Source organism: Carlito syrichta, unplaced genomic scaffold (genome assembly GCF_000164805.1).
Source record: "Carlito syrichta isolate Samal-C Ts95f unplaced genomic scaffold, Tarsius_syrichta-2.0.1 Scaffold315848, whole genome shotgun sequence".
NCBI classification, from domain to species: Eukaryota; Metazoa; Chordata; class Mammalia; order Primates; family Tarsiidae; genus Carlito; species Carlito syrichta.
In genome coordinates, this window is record NW_007259944.1 from 775712 (window position 1) to 794316 (window position 18605).

An 18605-nucleotide genomic window follows, 5' to 3' on the forward strand; every position below is an offset into this window, starting at 1 on the left:
GCGTGAGGGTCACGGCTCTGTCTGATGCTGGTTCTAGTTACTGGGATGGCTCAGCCTTTCTCCCCGTGTTCCATTTCTAAAGAGCCATCAGGCAGTGCTTGTCCCTGGTTTTTGTTTGGATTTTGTACTCACAGAAAGCAGTTTGGAGACTACTCTCCTATGCCAGCCTGCAGACATCCAGAGAAGGCGCTGACAGGGTGTCCAGCCCAATTCACTGCCCTCAGCTTACTCATCATTGCCCGCAGACGTTTCCACGGGGGTTTGTAAACGTGTTCACTGCTTTTGTCCAGTTGCAAAGGGAATCCGTGGTGTGCTTCTTTAAAGAATTTCCCCATTGTTGGGCATGGTGCCTTGGGCCTGTAATCCCAGCACTTTGGGAGGCTGAGGCAGGAGGACGACTTGAGCTCAGGAGTTCAAGACCAGCCTGGGCAACGTAATGAGGCCTCGTCTCTACAAAAGATAAAAAATTAGCCATGTGTGGTGGCGCACACCTGCAGTCCCAGGTACTTGGGAGGCTGAGGCAGAAGGATCGCCTGAGTCCAGGAGGTTGAGGCTGCAGTGAACCGTGATCAGGCCCCTGCCCTCCAGCCTGGGTGGCAGAGTGAGACCCCAACTCAAAAAAAAAAAATGTGCCCACATGCTAAAACATGTGAAGCCTCTGCCATCCTAGCCCTCAGGTGTCCGTGTGGGAACCCGAGAGCCTGCTTTTCCATGTCAATATCCGCATGGGGCGGGGGCCAACTTGTTCATCTGTGTGCGCCTGGGGAGTTGGTGCCTCTGAGGCTTTCGGGAATGTGGGGACAGAGTTGGACTTGAGTCTGGTGGGGCTGTTTCCCTGCTCAGCTTCCCCTTCTGTAAAATGTGGGTGGCATTAGGACTTGATCTCATGGATCGTTCCAGAGATTTGCTGCGCTTAGGGCAGAGCATTCCTGGGTCCCACACACGGAACTTTATAAATATCCCCAAAGGGCTGACGCTGGATGCCAGGGCCAGATTCCCAGGTGTGGCTCCTGGATTTGTTCCTTAGGAGCTGTGTGGTCTTGGACGGGCTGCTTAATCCCTCTGTGCCTCACTCTCCTCATCTGTATAATGGGATCGTGGTAACTGCCTGTTCACTGGGTTGCTGGGAGACTAGAGGGTGCTGTCCCACATAGTGCACTCACAGCAGCCCGGCGAGGGATAAGGGCTGGGTCTGGCCAGGCATTGCTTGTGTTTTGTAGACATAAGGGCTTTGGCCATGACTTTTGGTGACACTTCCTTTCTCCCGGCACAGGCTGTCTTTTCCTCCGTCTTCTACTTTGCCTCCGTCCCTCTCTACCAAGGATTCCTCATCATTGGGTAAGAAACCAGGCAGGGAAGGAGGGAGGGAGGGAGGGAACGAATAAAGGGGGGAGGGAAGGAGATGAGGAGAGAGGGAGGGAGAACGGGAAGGAGGAAACCTCCTTGAAGCGCCACTGAAGAGAGAAGACACTGTGTGCGGAGACCCCTGGGTCCCCAGGTCATGCTGGATCCCCGTTCCAGGGAAGGCAGGCCCAGCACCGAGGCTTAGAACCTCCTCAAATCGAGAAGGCTTTGAGCGTTGAGTGCTCAGCCAGACGTGAGGAGCAGAGTCTTGGCCATTCGCACCTGGTCGTGGACAAAACACTCCAGGGAGTTCGAGGTTTGGGGCTGAGCCATGGACTTCCCGCTCTTGTTGCTCAGGGGAGGGCCAAGCCCGCGCTGGGGGCTGTGTGTATAGGCCCGGTGACAGAGTGCGTGTCACTGGGGCACTTAGGTCCTCAAGCCCGGAGCTGCACGATGACCCTTTTGACCTTTCCCGAGCACGTGCTCGGTCTCTGAATCCCCAGGTGGAGGGAGTTGGGCGCCCTGGACACAGACGCACACCCCGGGGCCCGCGCTTGGTGATGGGGAGTCGGGGGTGCAGGGGGGACCCAGAAGGCTGCCAGGTCTGGGGAGAGGCTTACACAGTCCGCTGCCCCTGGCTGTGCTTGCCCAGTTAATTCGGCTTGAGAGTAGATGCTGGGTTTCTGCCTGCTCCTCATTGGACACGTTCAGCCCTTCAGTGGGTTCTAGAAGCTTGAAGGAACATGCTAGAACATAGGAAGGGCTCCCTGAGCCGTGCTTCCTGACTTTCCATGGTGCAGCCCGTATCGCCTGCCTCTCTCACCCTCAGCCCCAGCCGCACTGGCCTCCCGGTTGTTCTTCAGACATGACAGCCACAGCCCACCTCAGGGACTTCATGTGGGCAGTTCCTTCTGCCTGGAGCGCTCCTGCTCCCAGGATTGGCACGGCTGCCACTCCCCTGTCCTGGGCTCCCCTCTCTACATGGCCTATTCTTGCCCCTCCCGCCGTACACACACTCCCCTTATTCCCTCTTCCCCGTTATGCTTCTCGCCCGAGCCCTCAACTCTGACACACACAGTCGCTCTCCAGGGCCGACGTTCGTCTGTTTCACCGGGAGTCTCGGGGGCCTGGAGCCGGCCCTGGTGCGTGGTAGACACGCGGCGGACCGTGTTGGAGCCAGAGGCAGGCTGCCCCTCCTCACTGGCCGGGCCTCACTGGCGGTGCTCTCCCCAGGTACTCCACCATCTACACCATGTTCCCTGTCTTCTCCCTGGTCCTGGACAAGGACGTCAAGTCGGAAGTCGCCATGCTGTACCCTGAGCTCTACAAGGATCTGCTCAAGGTTCGGGTAGTTCCTTCCTGGCTTGCCCCCCTCCCCCTTCCCTCCTTCCTCGCTTCCTTCCCTCTTTCCCCTCCTCTCTTTCTTCCCCTCTCCCCTCCCTTTCTCTCTTTAAGGTATTGCACATGGACCCTCCATATCTGATTTGAACATGCTTGAACTGATGGCTTTCTTACTTTTGGGGAGAAGCCGTGGGAGTGGGTGTTTTCCCCCTAAAACAGTAGTCTGTGCAGTGCTGCGAAGAATGTGAAACAGCACAGTAGTTGACGGAAAGCAAGCCAACTTGCAACTTTTAAAAGTCCCGGCAGTTCCATTCTGCAGCCGCAGCACGTGCCTGCCGCTAGCAGTGTGCTTGCACACCCTCCGGAGACCGGGTGTGGCGAGTGTATGTGTGTCCGTTAGCTTACTCGTCTTCAAGGGGTTTTGACTAAGGGGCAGATTTAGTCCCGCCTAATGCTGTTTCTTTTCAAAACACGAAACGCCTCGACTGTGTTCAGACACGCATAAGTCCAGGCAGGTGGCTTCACCTGGTTAGTGGGGCAGTGACTTGAAGGCCCGAGCCACCGTGACTCTCTTTTCTGTCCCTCGTTTAGGGGCGGCCGTTGTCCTACAAGACGTTCCTAATATGGGTTCTGATTAGCATCTATCAAGGTAAGGACGGGCAGCTGCCTGCTGGTCTCGTGCTTGGTGGTGACCCTGGGGCATCCCCCTCCTGCCTAGAATGCATGAAGGGAGAGCCTGGAGCCCAAAACACCAGCAGGGAGTGTGACACGTGTCCCCAGGAGCCCCGCTCAGCCTGTTGGGAGGACGCACACAGAAGTCAGACGCGGGCGGTGGTGCTGTCTGCATTGTAGGCTAGGGACAGTGGGAAACACCTCACCGATACTGATCAAACCTGCTGAGGAGTTCCATCCACAGAACAAAAAATGGCTGCTTTCCAGAATGTTCTGACACCTTTTCTGAGAGTAAGGTCAAGTTGTCGTTTTGGAAAATCTGTTTACTCCAGCCACCTAGAGACGGTCTTGCACTTTGTAAGACATCCTGTTGGAGTGTTAGAAGTAAATAGCAAAGCTTCTCTTAGCCATTATTTTTCCCCCTCTCTCTGTAGAATGTCCCTGTTATGTGTGTTTTGTGATCTAAGTGATATATTTGTACAGGGGTCCTAACAGCTTTGTCTCCAGACAGGTACGCATGTGTCATTTACAAATAAACATGTCTGGTTGGGGCTCACTCCTAGCATTTTGTTATCAGTGGGCAGTGCCACCAGGAAGTCTAGAAACCACTGAATTTGTTGGCAAAGGGTTAGACTGCCATTAGACTATTTTGTAGTGTTTTCAAGAAGCCTGTCAAGGCGTGTCACATGCAGCTGTCAGCAAAGGCACAGCCTGCCTGGAGGTTTCCACCCTCAGCAAGGGAGGCGCCCTCTGTCCCGGTCCCGCCTCCCTTGGCCCTGTGTAAAGGCAGCCGCTCTGAAGGTTTTTGCGCTCAATGTCTCTGGATAGCCCCCTAAGCCACACGCTTGTGCCGCTGGTGTCTTTGACGGACACAGCAGCCTTGTTCCGTTCCTGTGATGCCAGGAAGCCTGACCGACCTCACCCTCTCCTCCTTAGATGGTTCTTCTTATTTGTTTGTTTGTTTGAGTTGGAGTCTCACTCTGCCTCCCAAACTGGAGTGCAGTGGCATGCTCACGGCCACTGCAGCCTCTACCTGCTGGGCTCAGGCAGTCCTTCCACCTCAGCTTCCCAAGTAGCTGGGACTCCAGGTACATACCACCACACCTGGCTCGTGTTTTGATTTTGATTTTTTTTAATAGAGACAAGGTCTTACTATGTTGTCCAGGCTAGTTTTAAACTCCTGGGCTCAAGCAATCCTCTAGTCCCGGCCTCCCAAAGTACTGGGATTATAGATGTGAGCCACTGTGCTCAGCCTGTCATTTTAAATAATATACAGAGAGTGCCAAAAAAATGTATATACATTTTAAGAAAGGAGAAAACTGTATTAAAATTGCAATACTCAATATATACAGATACCAAAAGATGAATACAAGTCACGTTTGACTTCTGCAATTACAAGAGGTGCTCAGAGTGGTTCCCATCAGCGTCCAGACGCTGCTGATGATGGCGGACCAAAAATAATACATAGATAACATCACTTAAAATGTGTATACTTTTTTGGGCTCTCCTGGTATTTAAGTTTCTGTTTCTTTCATCGACTCCAGGTAGTCTCTCGCTCCTTCCTTCTCTCCCTCCCTGTTCCTACCTTCCTTCCTCCTCCTCACTCTGCAGTTAGAGATTATTCCAAAAGAACCAGAGGAAAGATGGAGAAGCTGAAGGTTTAACCCCCTGCAAGGCATAGTCACCCACCTCCCTGACACGTGATGGCTTTCCCATCTAAGTGAAAAATGTTGAGGGACCCCAGTGCAAGGGAGGCTGGGTGCCGGTGGGGCAGGACTGAGGGTCAGCACTTTTCCACATCTGCAGGGAGCACCATCATGTATGGGGCGCTGCTGCTGTTCGAGTCGGAGTTCGTGCACATCGTGGCTATCTCCTTCACGTCGCTGATTCTCACCGAGCTGCTTATGGTGGCACTGACCATCCAGACCTGGCACTGGCTCATGACAGTGGCTGAGCTGCTCAGCCTGGCCTGCTACATTGCCTCGCTGGTGTTCCTGCACGAGTTCATAGGTAAGACGCCGAGAGGGACCTGCCCCAGGCGCTGCTTAGTGCAGGGGGGCGGCCTCCCACACCCTGGCCTGGCCTCTCCGTCCAGCATGGTGCCACTGGTTTCCCCTCCAGATGGGTTAGCTGTGAGTCAGTGGGTAGGATTGAAGACGAGGGGCGTGGCCTCCCCGTGGAGTGGTAGTTTTTAAACCTTGCAGAGCTTACTGGATTAAAGAGGGAATCTACTTAATTCAGCAGGTGGTTATCAGGTTTCTCCATGGGGATGTCAGGCACCCAGGTCTTGAATAAATGATGGTCTGGCAGAAGGTCCTAAAAGAACACCCAGAAGATCAGGAAAGGCTGATGGCTTTTTTTTTTTTTTTGGAATGGGGGTTGGGATCTCACTCTGTTGCCCAGGCTGGAGATTAGTGGCACGATCATGGCTTACCACAGCCTTGACCTCCCACCTCAGCCTCCCAAGTAGCTGGGACTATAGGTGCCTGCCACCACGCCTGTCTAATTAATTTTTAAAAAATTTTTTTGTAGAGATGAGGTCTCACTATGTTGCCTAGGCTGGGGCTGATGGCTTTTCACACTTGTTTGGAGGGGAGGGGTGTCACAAAACCCCTTGATTCCCATGAAATCTTAAGCAGAAGTCTGTAAAACTGGTAGAAGGGGCCTTGTGGTGGTTGAGCCCCGGAACCCTGCCCATGTGACACCCTCCCCCACTTTGCTGCTTGGTTCTGATTTATAGGGGACACCAAGTGTCAGTAGAATCTGATGTTCTGGACTGCCAAGCCGAGAAGTGACCAGCAGGGAGCGCTCATCCATTCCAGATATACACTGTGGGGGCGTCAGCTGTGGGCCGCCATATGGTGGCAGGCAAGGGGGAGTAAGCGGGGGATAAGAGGGGGCAGGGAGGGACAGCCTCCCCGTGGGGCTGCCCTTTTTCATGGGAACACACGTGATGAACACGTGAGTTTGTGAGTGCAGGAGTGTCCAATGGGATTGAAGCTATGGAATGGTGAAAACAGGGTGAGGGCTGGAGACCCAGGCAGATCCCAGATTTTAAAAAAAGTCAGGAGCTGGGCATGGTGACTCATGCCTCTAATCCCAGCACTTTGGGAGGCCAAGGCAGGAGGACTGCTTGAGCCCAAGCGTTCGAGACCAGCCTGGGCAACATAGCAAGACTCTGTCTTGACCAAAAAAAAAAAAGCCCGGTATGGTTGGTGCGTGCCTGAAAGTCCTGCCAGCTAAGACAGGAGGATTTCCTGAGTCCAGTAGATCGAAGCTGAAGGGAGCCATGAATGTGCCACTGCACTCCAGCCTGGGCAACTGAGTGAGACTCTGATTCAAGAAAAGGAGGAAATTTAGAAATGAGCCGTGTAGGCTGCACCCTGGGACAGGGTAGAGTGACTTCTCTGCTGCAGCAGTGGTTCCAGGCACTCCTAAACTCATCCATCATCGGCCACTGTCTCTTGACAGATGAGCTGGGGTTTGTCGCTGGCCTCTCGCTAGTTTTATGGTGTTGCCAAGTCCGTTCATTCAGCCAGTAACGAATCGACCATGAGCCACAAGTCCCTGCAGGGTCCCAAGATGACCCATGCCAAGCTAGGCCCCCCAGGGGCTCACATGGGCCCCAGGTTCTGTCCAGAAGTCTCCTTCCTGCTCATGTCACACGCTTCCAGCTCTGCACAGTTCTGATGACCCCAGCACCTTCCATGCTGTGGTGTCTTGTGGGGCCCGGATCTTGGTTTTCCCAGCACAGGGCAAGCTCAAGACATGGTGGCTTTGAAGCCCCCAGGCCAGGGGTCGTCATCTTGAAAGCCCTACTGAGGCACAATGATATCCCTCTTTATTTTTATAAAGCATTATATACCTCCTTCCTCTTCAGTAGATGCATTTCTGTTCCCATGGGTGTTATATAAGCACAGCATAAAACCCTCGGGGTGACTCTTTCTCATCTGCCAGCTGGGGGGCTCTGAGCTCCATGGCAGCGTCTTTTCATGGTGGCAGATGACTCCCGTGGGGGCTTGTTCAGGTCTAGAACCATGTGGGTGGCCTGTGGGGGCCTGGGTTCTCTAGCAGCGGTGGTGGTGGCGTGGTTGCTGGTCCCTGGCCACTTTGCCCCAGGCATTCCCAGCGGGGGTGAGGGCACCTCCACACCGAGGGAGCAAACATTGCCCTTTAACAGGGTATGAACGAGGCCCACTCCCTTTATGTATGAGGTGCCGGTGTACATGCAGTATTCTAAGCAGCTACATACACAGCATACCTATGGCGTTAAGATGTCTCAGAGGTGGTCAGTTAGGGGGAAAAACAAGCCTCAAAAGGCTCCTTAAGAAGCAAAAATGAGAAGGCGGCTGAGAGCTTTGCTTTACCATGGAAGCATCCTGATCATGCTCTCTCCACTTCTGAAGCTCCTTAAGATTTTAGAAAAGGTAAAAGGAACAGTCCCGTGAAAAGTGGCATTTAGAACAGCTTCACACTCGGCTCTAGTCTCTAGGAAGGATTTTGTGAGCACCTACTATGTTTTCAGGGGCTTGGGGGTCACAAGCTCAGGAAACTCAGCTTGCCTTCTATGTGGACAGGCCAGGGGCTGGGTGAGGGGTGCACAGGAAGGCCGCATGGTGGACTGAGCCAGCACTTGGGGCTTAGTAGGTGGTTTGTCACCATGTTTCTGTGCCCTATGCTCATGAAGTGGAAGAGGAGCTCACTCTGGCTTCCGCTGTCCTGAGAACCACATGCTGTTGTCCCTCTCCCGAGAAGAGCTCGTCATCACCGAGCTTACTGTCCTGTGGCAGGAAAGAGAGCCCCGTCCTTGGGTCAGAGTCCCTGAGCGCTAGCCTGTGCCTGGCAAGGGGGTCTCAGTCTGCTTTGCGCATACCCAGATCCAGCCCGTGGGTTTTGTGGCTGTCACCGGAACGAAGGGAAGAAGTTGATGAAAGCAGAAATGTGCGTTTGCCTGTCCTGTTCTGCTCTCTAGTGGCCAGGACTTAGGAAGACTTTCCAAGTCAGACACACCGCTGAGGGGTTCCTTCCCTGGGGGTTTCTTTTCCTGATTGTTGAAAATAGCGTTTTACTGATTCCTGGGATGCCATGGAAGAGAGAGGGAGGGAAAGCCAGCTCACGGTGCCAGAGACTCCTAACCACACCCCCTTCCCCTACAAGTTGGTGGGGGGGATGGTGCCAGGAGGCTGAGGGCTTGTGGCAGGAAGCAGCTGCCCGCTACTTTTTTTTTTGAGTCTGGGTCTCACTCTATTGCCCAGGCTGGAGGGCAGTGGCATGATCGTGGCTCATCATAGCCACCACTTCTTGGGCTCAGGTGATCCTCCCTCCTCAGCCTACCGAGTAGCTGGGACTGTAGGCACACGCTGCCACACAAGCTAATTTTTAAATTAGTAGCGATGGTGTCTTGCTATGTTGCCCAGCCTGGTCTTGAACTCCAAGGCTCAGATAGTCCTCCAACCTCGACCTCCCCAACTTCTGTGCCTGGCCTCAGCCTCCCCTTTGAGAGCTGTTGACACCTGTTTCTGAGCCACACGTGCACTTTCCAGAACCTTCCTCCTGCTCACCGCTGTCTTCCTGTTTGCTTGCAGATGTGTACTTCATCGCCACCTTGTCGTTCCTGTGGAAAGTCTCTGTCATCACCCTGGTCAGCTGCCTCCCCCTCTACGTTCTCAAGTACCTGCGAAGACGATTCTCTCCCCCCAGCTACTCCAAGCTCACGTCGTAGGTGGCCTGCTCAGTAGAGGGACCCCCGGTCTCTGCTTCCCGAGGGACAGAGTTCAAGTTCCGTTTCTATCAACTGCCACCTGTGGATTTTGCCGTAATTGCTGATGCACACAGTCCTGCCGTGAAGAGGCTGTGCGTGGACAGAGTCCTGCTCCTGAGTACACCGGAAGGCGGGTTCTGAACGCTTCCCACCAGGCCTGTTCGAACCCCCAGGTGTTCCTGCTTGAGTGAATGTGAATGTGTTAAACTTGGTGGCTCAGCTGGGAGGCTTAGACGGGTCACTGCCTGCTTCCTTATGACTTGAATGTTGTCGTCATGTGATAAAAGTTTGTCTAGTTGCAGGTCGTAGGCTTGTTTTGTTCTGTTTTTGTTTTTTAACAGCCCTAACGTGTGTATCCCCCTTCAGTCTCTCTTGCTCTTAAAAAGCAGTGAGAGAGAAACAGAAAGCTCTCGGGAGGAAAAGACAGTGACATTCGGTAGCAAGTTATCCAACAGCAGTTCCCTATTTGGAAATGCCAAATATCTGCTCTAGACAGCCCTGACTGCCCGGGGTGCACTGAACTCCTGGGGTGGTAACGAGGGGACAGAGCCGTCACATCGGTTCATTGCCCTTGATCTGACACAATGTCCGCAGTGTGGAGTTCACTCCACCTGCCGCCTTGGAAGAGAATTCCAGAAGTGCGATCCCGCCTTGCTGGGACCTGGGAGTGGTGACGGAGCCAGTGGCCGTCCCGGGACACCCTCTGACATTTTCCAGCAGAGTTGTCTTAGCGGGGCACGTGCCGCCAACTGGCCCCTAAATGTGTCGACAGTGTGATAAGAGGCTCAGCTCAGTCTTCAGACAGCATGGCAGCTGCGGCTCGAGCTCTGAGCCCAGAGCGGGAGGTAGGGTCCAGAGTGGGGGCTGTTCGCTTCCATAGAAGGCTGTCTCCTGTTAGAGGCGTGATTGAGGAGGTGCTGTCAGAGGCGGCTGAACCTCACCAGTTGCCCTTCATCAATGGCAGCTTTCGGAGCAAGGACCCCCGGTGGGAGGAGGCCCTGACTGCCGCTCTGGGGTCTGGGGTCTGCTCCTCTGTCTGCAGATTTCAAGGGGCCGCTCGCTGAAAGGCCGTCCGTCGTGAAGATTCCTCCCCTACCAGGATGGGCCACATGTATGTATGTTTCTTATCAAGCTGTGGCTTCCCGTTGCGGAGGGAGAAGGGACTCTGCAAGTCTTGGACGCGGCAGAGCAAGGCATTCTTGGATCTCCAAGTCACTTTTGCAGAAGTCACATGTGCAAGTCATCAGGGTTTCGTCGGTGCATCTTCAAGAGCCAAGTGTGGTTGATATCTGGGGTCTGCAGTTCCTCCTCTGTGAGTGGCACCCCTTCAGGACTTTAGCGTGGCGCTGCTTGTGTGTGCTTCAGAAATGGACGTCAGACCGGTCTGGGCAACTTGGCGAGACCTCATCTCTACAATAAATCAAAAAATTAGCCAGGCATGGTAGTGCACACCTGTGGTTCCAGCTACTTGGAAGGCTGGGGCAGAAGGATCGCCTGAGGCTGTGGTGGCCGTGAGCCTGCCACTGCACTCCAGTCTGGGTAACAGAGTGAGACACCTACTCAAAAAAAAGAAATGGATGTCGTGGCCTGGCTGACGACACCCACTCCCTATCCTAGGAAAAGCCTGCTCTGGGAGTTGGGAACACGAGGGTCAGACAGTCCCTTTCCTTTGTTGCCCTTTTAAAATGGTCTAGGACGACAGTAAGTTGTAGATGCTCGTCAACTGGCTGTCGACACCACTTCTATTTTGAGAATCTGCTCTGTTGGTGGTATTTCCCCCCATCTGATTCTACCGTTTCTACCAGAGAGACAAGGTCAACAGAAAAGATGGATTATCCTGAAGGAATGAAGAATAGGAGTAGGCTCTTTGTCCAGAAGTTTCAGAAAGGTTGAGCACGTCTGATTTCCTCATTGAGTGATTTCATGTGGCTTCACAGGTTGAGGAGAAGAGAGTTGTGCTCCAAGTTTGCGAGCCTCTGTCTATTTTCTTGGAAGTCAGCCTGTAAAACTGTAAGTCTTCAGATAGCTCCATTCTGAGCTTGCAGACCCTGAACCTGGCCTTGATCACAGAGACAGGCGGCGGCTCCTGCAAGCAGGTCATGCGAAACCTTTGTCAGGAAGTTTAGATGTTTCCAGCAGATACTGAGACTGAAGACGGCCTCTCTGGTCTGCTTAATTCTCAATCTTGATTGAGGTGCACAAGTTGACTTTTAAAGTCGACACTCAAGATACCCCTTTGACATCTCGAAGGCAGCTTCCAGAAGAGGCCGAAGAAGCCATACCTGGAAGTCCAAGGTACCTGCCTCCACACACCTCCTAGCCATTGGTCCCCGCCCCACTGTGTTGGAGGCAGTCAAGGGTGAGAGGGTCCGAAAGCCGTGTTGTAGAACTGTCCGTCAGTGCATCCTGCAGACGCCGCCCCTTGGGGGTCCCCGCGGGTCTAGGACGGCACACACTGTGCTCCCCAAACTCTGGGGACACAAATGCGGGAGTGGTTGAGAAAACACAACAACCCTCGAGGCACAAGCTGGACTGTCATCCCAACACAGGACCCAGGGGGCACTCGGGCCCTTCCAGAAAGGGATCTTGGGGAGACAGAGAAAGCAGCAAACAGGAATGCTGTTTTACCAGAAATGTTCCTGAGTGTGTGAACCTTAAGCATACAGATTCACTGGACCTTTTTCTTGGTTCACCGATCTGGAAAGAACTTACATAAAGCATCCTTGATACCCTCGGCCAGGAACGCAAACCTAAGTCTCTGACAGCCAAGTTCATCTGAGGTCAGGGGGCCTCAGGCACTGTTTGAACACTTTTCCTTGAAGGAAAAACCACAGCTCCCCGCACCCTCTGACAGCACCAGTTATTTCTGCCAAGGAGGAACTCCTGTTAATATTTTATTATTGTTCTTGTATCTTTTCATGGTAGTTGTATGTGGGGGGTTGGCGGTGGCAGGATCTGTTTTATTTCTCTTTTTTCCTTCCTTCCTTCTCTTTTTTATTTTTTTGTCTAAGAAAATAACCAGACAAGCTTCTCCATCCCGAGTAACTTCTTGGCTTTGTTTGATCCCTGTGTTGAGAGCATGCCTGTGCACGTGTGTGTTGCCCGTGGTGCTAGGTGAGACAGGTGGCATGAACGCCGGCTACTTGGAGGGCATCTCTGGGAGCATCTTAAGGTTAGAGCAGACCTCCTGGTTTGTTTGTTTGTTTTTTTTAAATAAGAGGTGGGGTCTCACTATGTTGCCTAGGTTGATCTCAAACTCCTGGGCTCAAGTGATCCTCTCACCTCGGCCTCCTAAAGTGCTGGGATTACAGGTGTGAATCCCAGATCGAGACCTCCTTTTCCCAGTGCCCTGGAACTGGTGGGTCACGCATGGAGATTTCCCCCATGCCTACCATTCTTCTGTCCCATCCCAGTTCCCACTTGCCTGGGGTGAAACCCTTTTGGGTGGCAGCAATCTTAAATGCTGTCATCTCTTTACAGACATTGCCCTTGGTTTGTTCTCTGCTGAAAACATCACCTGTACTGACAATACTTTTTAATGTATTTTGAATTTTGTGCTCATTGGAAATTGACGTGCAATGCCTTTTTTTCCCCCTTTGAGACTTTTTTTTTTGGTACTTTATCTTGTTTCTACTGGGCTGGGTGGGCATTTTAAAACTTTGCCAAAGTTGCACCTGGAACCTACACAGTCTTCTGCTACATCCAGGCTGGGCGCAGTGGCTGACACCTGGAAGCCCGGCAATTTGGGAGGAGGAGGTGAGAGGACTGGCCGAGTCCACGGGTTTGAGACCATCCTAAGCAACATAGTGAAACCTCTTCTCTACAAAAAATAATACAATTAGCTCTGTGTGGTGGCGCGTGCCCATAGTCCCACCTATTTGGAAGGCTGAGGCAGAAGGACCGCCTGAACCCAGGAGGTCGAGGCTATTGTGAGCTGTGATCACACCACTGCACTCCAGCTTGGACGACAGAATGAGACTATCAGCTCTTCTTACCTTTAAACTTTTTTGTCTGTTTAAAGGGTGCCTGTGCGTGCATGCGCGCGCGCGTGCTTGTGTGTGTGTCATCATCTCAAGTTTTGTGAAGAAGTATTTGGTTTTCATTGCATTAAAATTCAATCACTCCCAGCTTTGTTTTCATTTAAAAAATAGACAAGGAGCTTTGTAATTACAACAGATTTTATTTCCCCCCTTCTTTTGATGTAAAGCTTTCTGCCACATATATATTTTTTAATTGGTTCAGTTCTTCTTGGGAAGACATATCTTATTCTTCTGAATGGACCTGCAGGCTTCCCGCCGTGTGAGAAGCACTCCCACCTGGAGCTCCGAGGCCTCTTCCCAGACCAAAGCTGCATTACCCAGGGTCTGTCTGCTCTGTCCCAGCATGGTTTGAGGTGAAGTCTGTTCATATAGCCGAGCGACGTCAGTGACTAGCGCGTCTGTGGGGTCAGGCGGGGGGGAGGGGGTATTTGCAAAAACCTTTGTGGCTGATGTATTATTGTATTGCTGTGGGTTCGCTGTAAACTCTTCCTCAGGGGATCTCTCCCTGTGCAATCCTCGTGGCAGACGTTCACCAGGACAGCGTTTTTTGATTAGCGGAAAGCTCTGGTGCAGTGTGCTTTAATTTAGCAGGAACTTCCAGATGATTTAAATTCTCGATTCTCTGATGACACACATGTGATCTCTCGTGTTTCTGAGCGGCTCGACTTTCATTGTTTGCCAGCGTGGCCCGTTGTCGTTGCCTAATAAAGCTTGTGCACTTTCTGCCTCGGGGGATTATTTTAATTTGTTTGGAAACATGGATTCTGGTGTCAGAAAGAGGACTTTTTATTATAATACACCTATTTTGTGCGTTATCTCAAGGTACATAAAATAGAAGGTGCTCTTTTTCCAGTTTTGAAAAAGTATTTCAATTTTGGTGCCCAACCCCCAGATCAATGCATGTTATTTATTATCCTATACCGTTGTCTAGCCCAGACATGACAGAATTTTAAAACGCGATCACTAATAATGGAAAATAAGATAAAAACCATAAGAGTCTTTATTGTATTTATGCATGACATTCTTGGATGACTTTGGAATTTTTTTAAATCAAAGGGATGGAAGATTTAGGGGCACATTCACTGATGTTTTGTTAATTAATCCAGTGATTTCAGCCAGGGGTGAATGTGTCCCTCGGGGGACATCTGAGGTCATTCTCAGTTGTAGGATGAGGGGAAGAGATTACTGCAGGCGGGCGGCACTCTTGAGCATTATGGTGCACAGGGCCGCTTCCCCAGCAAAGACTGACCAGCCCTAAGTGGCAACAGGGCCGTGGCTGAGACACCCTCTTGTCCTCGGCGCATGTCAGGCTTCCCATGCCCCTGTCGCCATCTGCAACGGGGCTCAGCAGTGTCAGCCCCTGGGTCTCAGGAGGCAAGTCCCACATCCTCTGGCCTCATGGCTTAATGAGTAAGTAGCTCCTGGCAGGATGGGTTGCTGGTTTCCTCTCTCTGGTTCTCCATTGAAAAGGCCATTCTTGGTATATGGGCCGGACAGAGAATTGTCCTGTCTCTGTGTTTCCATGATGGTAGCTCACCCGGGCAAAAGGGTGTGCTTCTGAAGGTGGAGCCCCACAGGGCTCCTCCCTAAAGAACCAAGCACCGTTGATGCAAAGTCTTAGGCCTCTGCCTGTGCCGGCAGTGACATTCCACTGATATGCAGACACAGTGGGTGTCCAATCTGCCACTAGGGGGACCTTGAGGACCGAGAGACGCGTGTCTGCTTCCTGTTTTCAACAACCAGCCGGGCCCGATATGCCCGACTGCCCTGACTTTCAAGACGGTGCTTTCATGGTTCCAGAATTTATTTCATGGCGAAAGCCTCCGTGAAAAACAGACATTTCTTTTCATGTTGTTGACCAGAAAATTTTGCTGGACTTAGTTTGAAAAAAAATTTTTAAAAAAAGGGGAGGGTGTGGGAGATGCATATTTATTTGCTCTGGGATATTTGCATTTTTGAATAATTGGCAACGAGGAAATTTTGCCCAACGCGCTGTTGAGGCGAATAAGGTTTTGAGACCAAATGTTCCAACAACCTGAGTACTCGAACTGTTTTTGTTATGAAACTTTTCAGGGTGACACTAAACCCTGCGGTATTTGTGAGGAGGTCTATAAATGATGGATTTGGTCACCTCAAAATAGAACTGTAGTCGCTCCCAATTTTCCAGAAGCGGGAGCACAGTGACAGAATTCATTCAGGACTTGCTAATTTCCTACTTTAAATGGGTTACATAACAGCATGGTCCCGCCTTCGCGCCTCTCAAAGCTGCCCATGAAGTGATGGTGAAATGTATCATTAAAAGCCAGAAATAGCTCCTCTAAACTCTGGGGGGAAAAAAAAGATGAGTTTTTTTTTTCTTTCTGACATCCCTCTCCCCCCTTTTATTCACCCAAACATTGCATAATGTTAAAAAAAAAGTCCGATCTTTCCATGGGATTTAATTTCATTCTCCATGTGGCTGTGGTCAGAGGGGTAACTTAAGCGCTTTGGGGGCTGGCGGATTTTTGGAGGATCACGCATTCCCAGATCGGTTTTCATCCAAAGCCTGAGCCGAGAAATACGCCCAGTCCTGGGGCTTACCCCCCTTCCCTCCCGCCCCCGTTCTGCGGATGAGTTATCTACAACTTAGTGTCTTTCCAGAGAGCCTGCTTTCTTGCAGGGCCGCCAAGACAACGGCAGCCTTCCACTTTCCATGCTGAGGTTTCACTTTTGAAATGGATTCCCCCTAGAATTTGGGGGTAACTGAGTCACACATGAAGTCACCGGCCCTGCCACCTATGCTCGATGACAAACCAGGTCTCATTTCCTGGAATTCAGCCGGCAGGTTCTGTGTGCTGACACAAAGAACTCGGTGTTCTAAGCCTCTTCTTCCATTTTCAAGAGGTTTCAAAGAAATAAATTTTTTTCTTTTATCAGGTCCAGATAAACCTGGGACCATTTTTTTTTCTTTGAGAAACGTTGTAGAGTCCAGAAGAGAAAGGAGTGGGGAGGGGGCATGTGGAATACGCTGACATTTTCACTCTTCTGTTTGTCAAATCTTTCCTGAGCACCTACTGTGTGTTAGGTGCTGTTCTAGGGGCTGGAGGCCAAGGACAGAGGGCAGAGGACAAGGCTGGCAGTCTCTGCCCTCATAGTGATTATATTCTTGTATGTGTTAGAGTGAGACAGAGGCAATAAACAAATAGCTAGAGACTCTTAACATCGGGTGGAGAAAAAGCCTCCTAAGATGAACTGAGCAAAGCCAGGGTTAGGCAGGGGGATCAATCGGATGATAATTAGGGTGGGGAGGGTGATGGATTCAGAGAAGGACCCTCTGGAGATGGGCCTCTGGAGGGAGCTGTGGGGACGTTCAGGCAGTGGTGTGTGGGTGTGTGCAAAGGCCCTGGGGTCAGAAAGGCCCAGCATGTAGGAGGGGCCCAGGTCTGGAGTGCTGAGGCTAAGGAGCTCCTGGAGGAGGTGTGGTCGGGGAGGACCCGCAGACTTTGACCCTCAGGCTAAGAGTCCTGTAGCAGAACTGAGCAAGCGCCATTCAAACCAGCCCGCTCCACTTGAGCTGTGCCCATTTCGCTCCCTTCCGCCCCACCTCCCTGACCCGTCCCCACCTATTCTCACTCCCTCCCAAGGAGGCTCGGGTGAAGATGAAGCCCCTTCCACTGGAACGAGCCCACTGCCAGGCCCAGGGCTCTGCGTGACTTTGCTGGCATCAGACACTGGTAAACACATCCAAGAGGCAGCCAGTCCGCAGATGAAGTTTCTTCTTGCTTCTCCAGTGAGTAACACGAAGGGTCTCTGTGTAGCCTGTTGCGAACGGGTGGGGGTTGGGGGCACCGGCAGGGGCCACCGTCCCCCAAGAGTCCTGGAAGGCAGGCTGCAGGAGCCAGCTGCCCAGGGTGGCGAGGTAGGTCTGGAGGAAGAACAGGTAGGGAGAGTGACCCAGGCCGTGCTCTTCGAAGCCGCTGCGTTTCCCGAATGTGCCCACTTGGGTCAAATTTCGAAGACGAAGCCTTTTGCAGCCATGAGCCACAGGAGCCCAGGCTGTGTTCAAATTCCTCCTGAAGAAAGAAAGAATAACGAGAACAGGCTGTGGAAAAGAATGTAGTTAGTGTCTTAAAGATGGCCAAATATTCCTTCTCATTTGTCCTGTTATGTGAAACAGATTTTTAAAGAGGCTGCGGAGTAGTTAATGACATCCAGAACCCTGTTGATCCAAGTGGGACTGGGGGCGGGGGCCTCCGTGGGCCCAAATGGCTAATCAGGCCCCAAGGAAGAGGTGAGTTGATTAGCCTGGAAATCGCACAGGGATTCTTCAAAGACGTGGCCGGTCATTGGAGCTTAGACGCTGCTCTTTATGCACATAACTTAGCATAATTGTATCAGCTCATCTCCAGCAGAATTAGGGAAAACCAGGCCAGGAGGACTCCGGGAGCCAGGCCGGCTTCTGCAGACGTGGAGGCTCTTGCTCTAAGACGGGAGGCCGGGAGGAAGCCCAGCCCTGCTTCTGGGCCCTGATGGGGGCTGGGAGTGGAAACGAATGGGGAGTCATGGTGGTGGGGGGAGGGTGCTGGAGCGGGGGTGGTCAGTGCAGGCCTGTGTCCTCGGCACAGCGGGGCCTGACACACGCCTGGTGTGAATGCCAGCTTCCTCACTTACTGGCAGAGTGAGGTGCGGCCAAACCCTGTAATTCTCAGAGCTACGGTTCCTTGCCCGTTTGGGGGGAGCAGGGAGGATAAACCATGAGGCTGATGGCCCTGGGGAGGCTGCAGATACAGACAGGGCCGCTGTTGTTAAAACGGGGGACCCGGTCTCCCCCAAGCTCAAGCGTCCTTCATCCAAGTGGGTTTATGCACATGTTTCCCCTAAACACTGCGGTCACCCATCTGGCTAGGGTTTTTAGAAGATTTCAAAATTTGGGGCAGAGGTAACAATCGACCTTGAATCCCTCACCTGCACTCATTTGGCAAGCTCGCCTTGGGACTGTGGCCTGGCCACCGGTCTGAGCTGGAAGACAACTTGGCGTTCCCCACTGGAGAACATACCCCTTATGACTGGGGGAGACGTGCCGCCAACGGAGAGAGTGAAGGGTATCTCCCCCAGAACCCATTTACTTGGGGATTTGGAAGGGATGAAAGCAAGAGAACTGGAAAATCATGTAAATCATTTTTTTGTACACTAAAACAACTTCCTTCATAGAATGGAAGACAACATTTGCTTGAGTTTGAAAAAATGAATCTCAGCCAGGCACGGTGGCCCACGCCTGTAATCCCAGCACTGTGGGAGGCTGAGGCAAAAGGGTCGTTTGAGCCCAGGAGTTAGAGACCTTGTCTTTACAAAAAAAAAAAAAAAAAATTAACTGGGTGTGATGGCACACTCCTGTAGTCCCGGCTACTCAGGAGGCTGAGGCGGGAGGGTTGCCTGAACCTAGGAGGTCGATGCTGTGATGAGCTGTG

The 18605-nt window shown here is 52.1% G+C and overlaps 1 protein-coding gene across 1 annotated transcript in view; it reads left to right on the forward strand.

Moving 5' to 3' along the window:
• The window catches only part of ATP9A (ATPase phospholipid transporting 9A (putative)), a 120763-nt gene extending 111340 nt beyond the window's left edge, over nt 1-9423 (forward strand). The window contains exons 23-27 of the mRNA XM_008073454.1: nt 1274-1338; nt 2578-2686; nt 3277-3334; nt 5164-5367; nt 8943-9423. Of these exons, the coding sequence (XP_008071645.1) occupies nt 1274-1338; nt 2578-2686; nt 3277-3334; nt 5164-5367; nt 8943-9079 (573 nt within the window). The 3' untranslated portion in view covers nt 9080-9423. The remainder of the gene's footprint in view (nt 1-1273; nt 1339-2577; nt 2687-3276; nt 3335-5163; nt 5368-8942) is intronic.
• The last annotated feature ends 9182 nt before the right edge of the window (nt 9424-18605 follow it).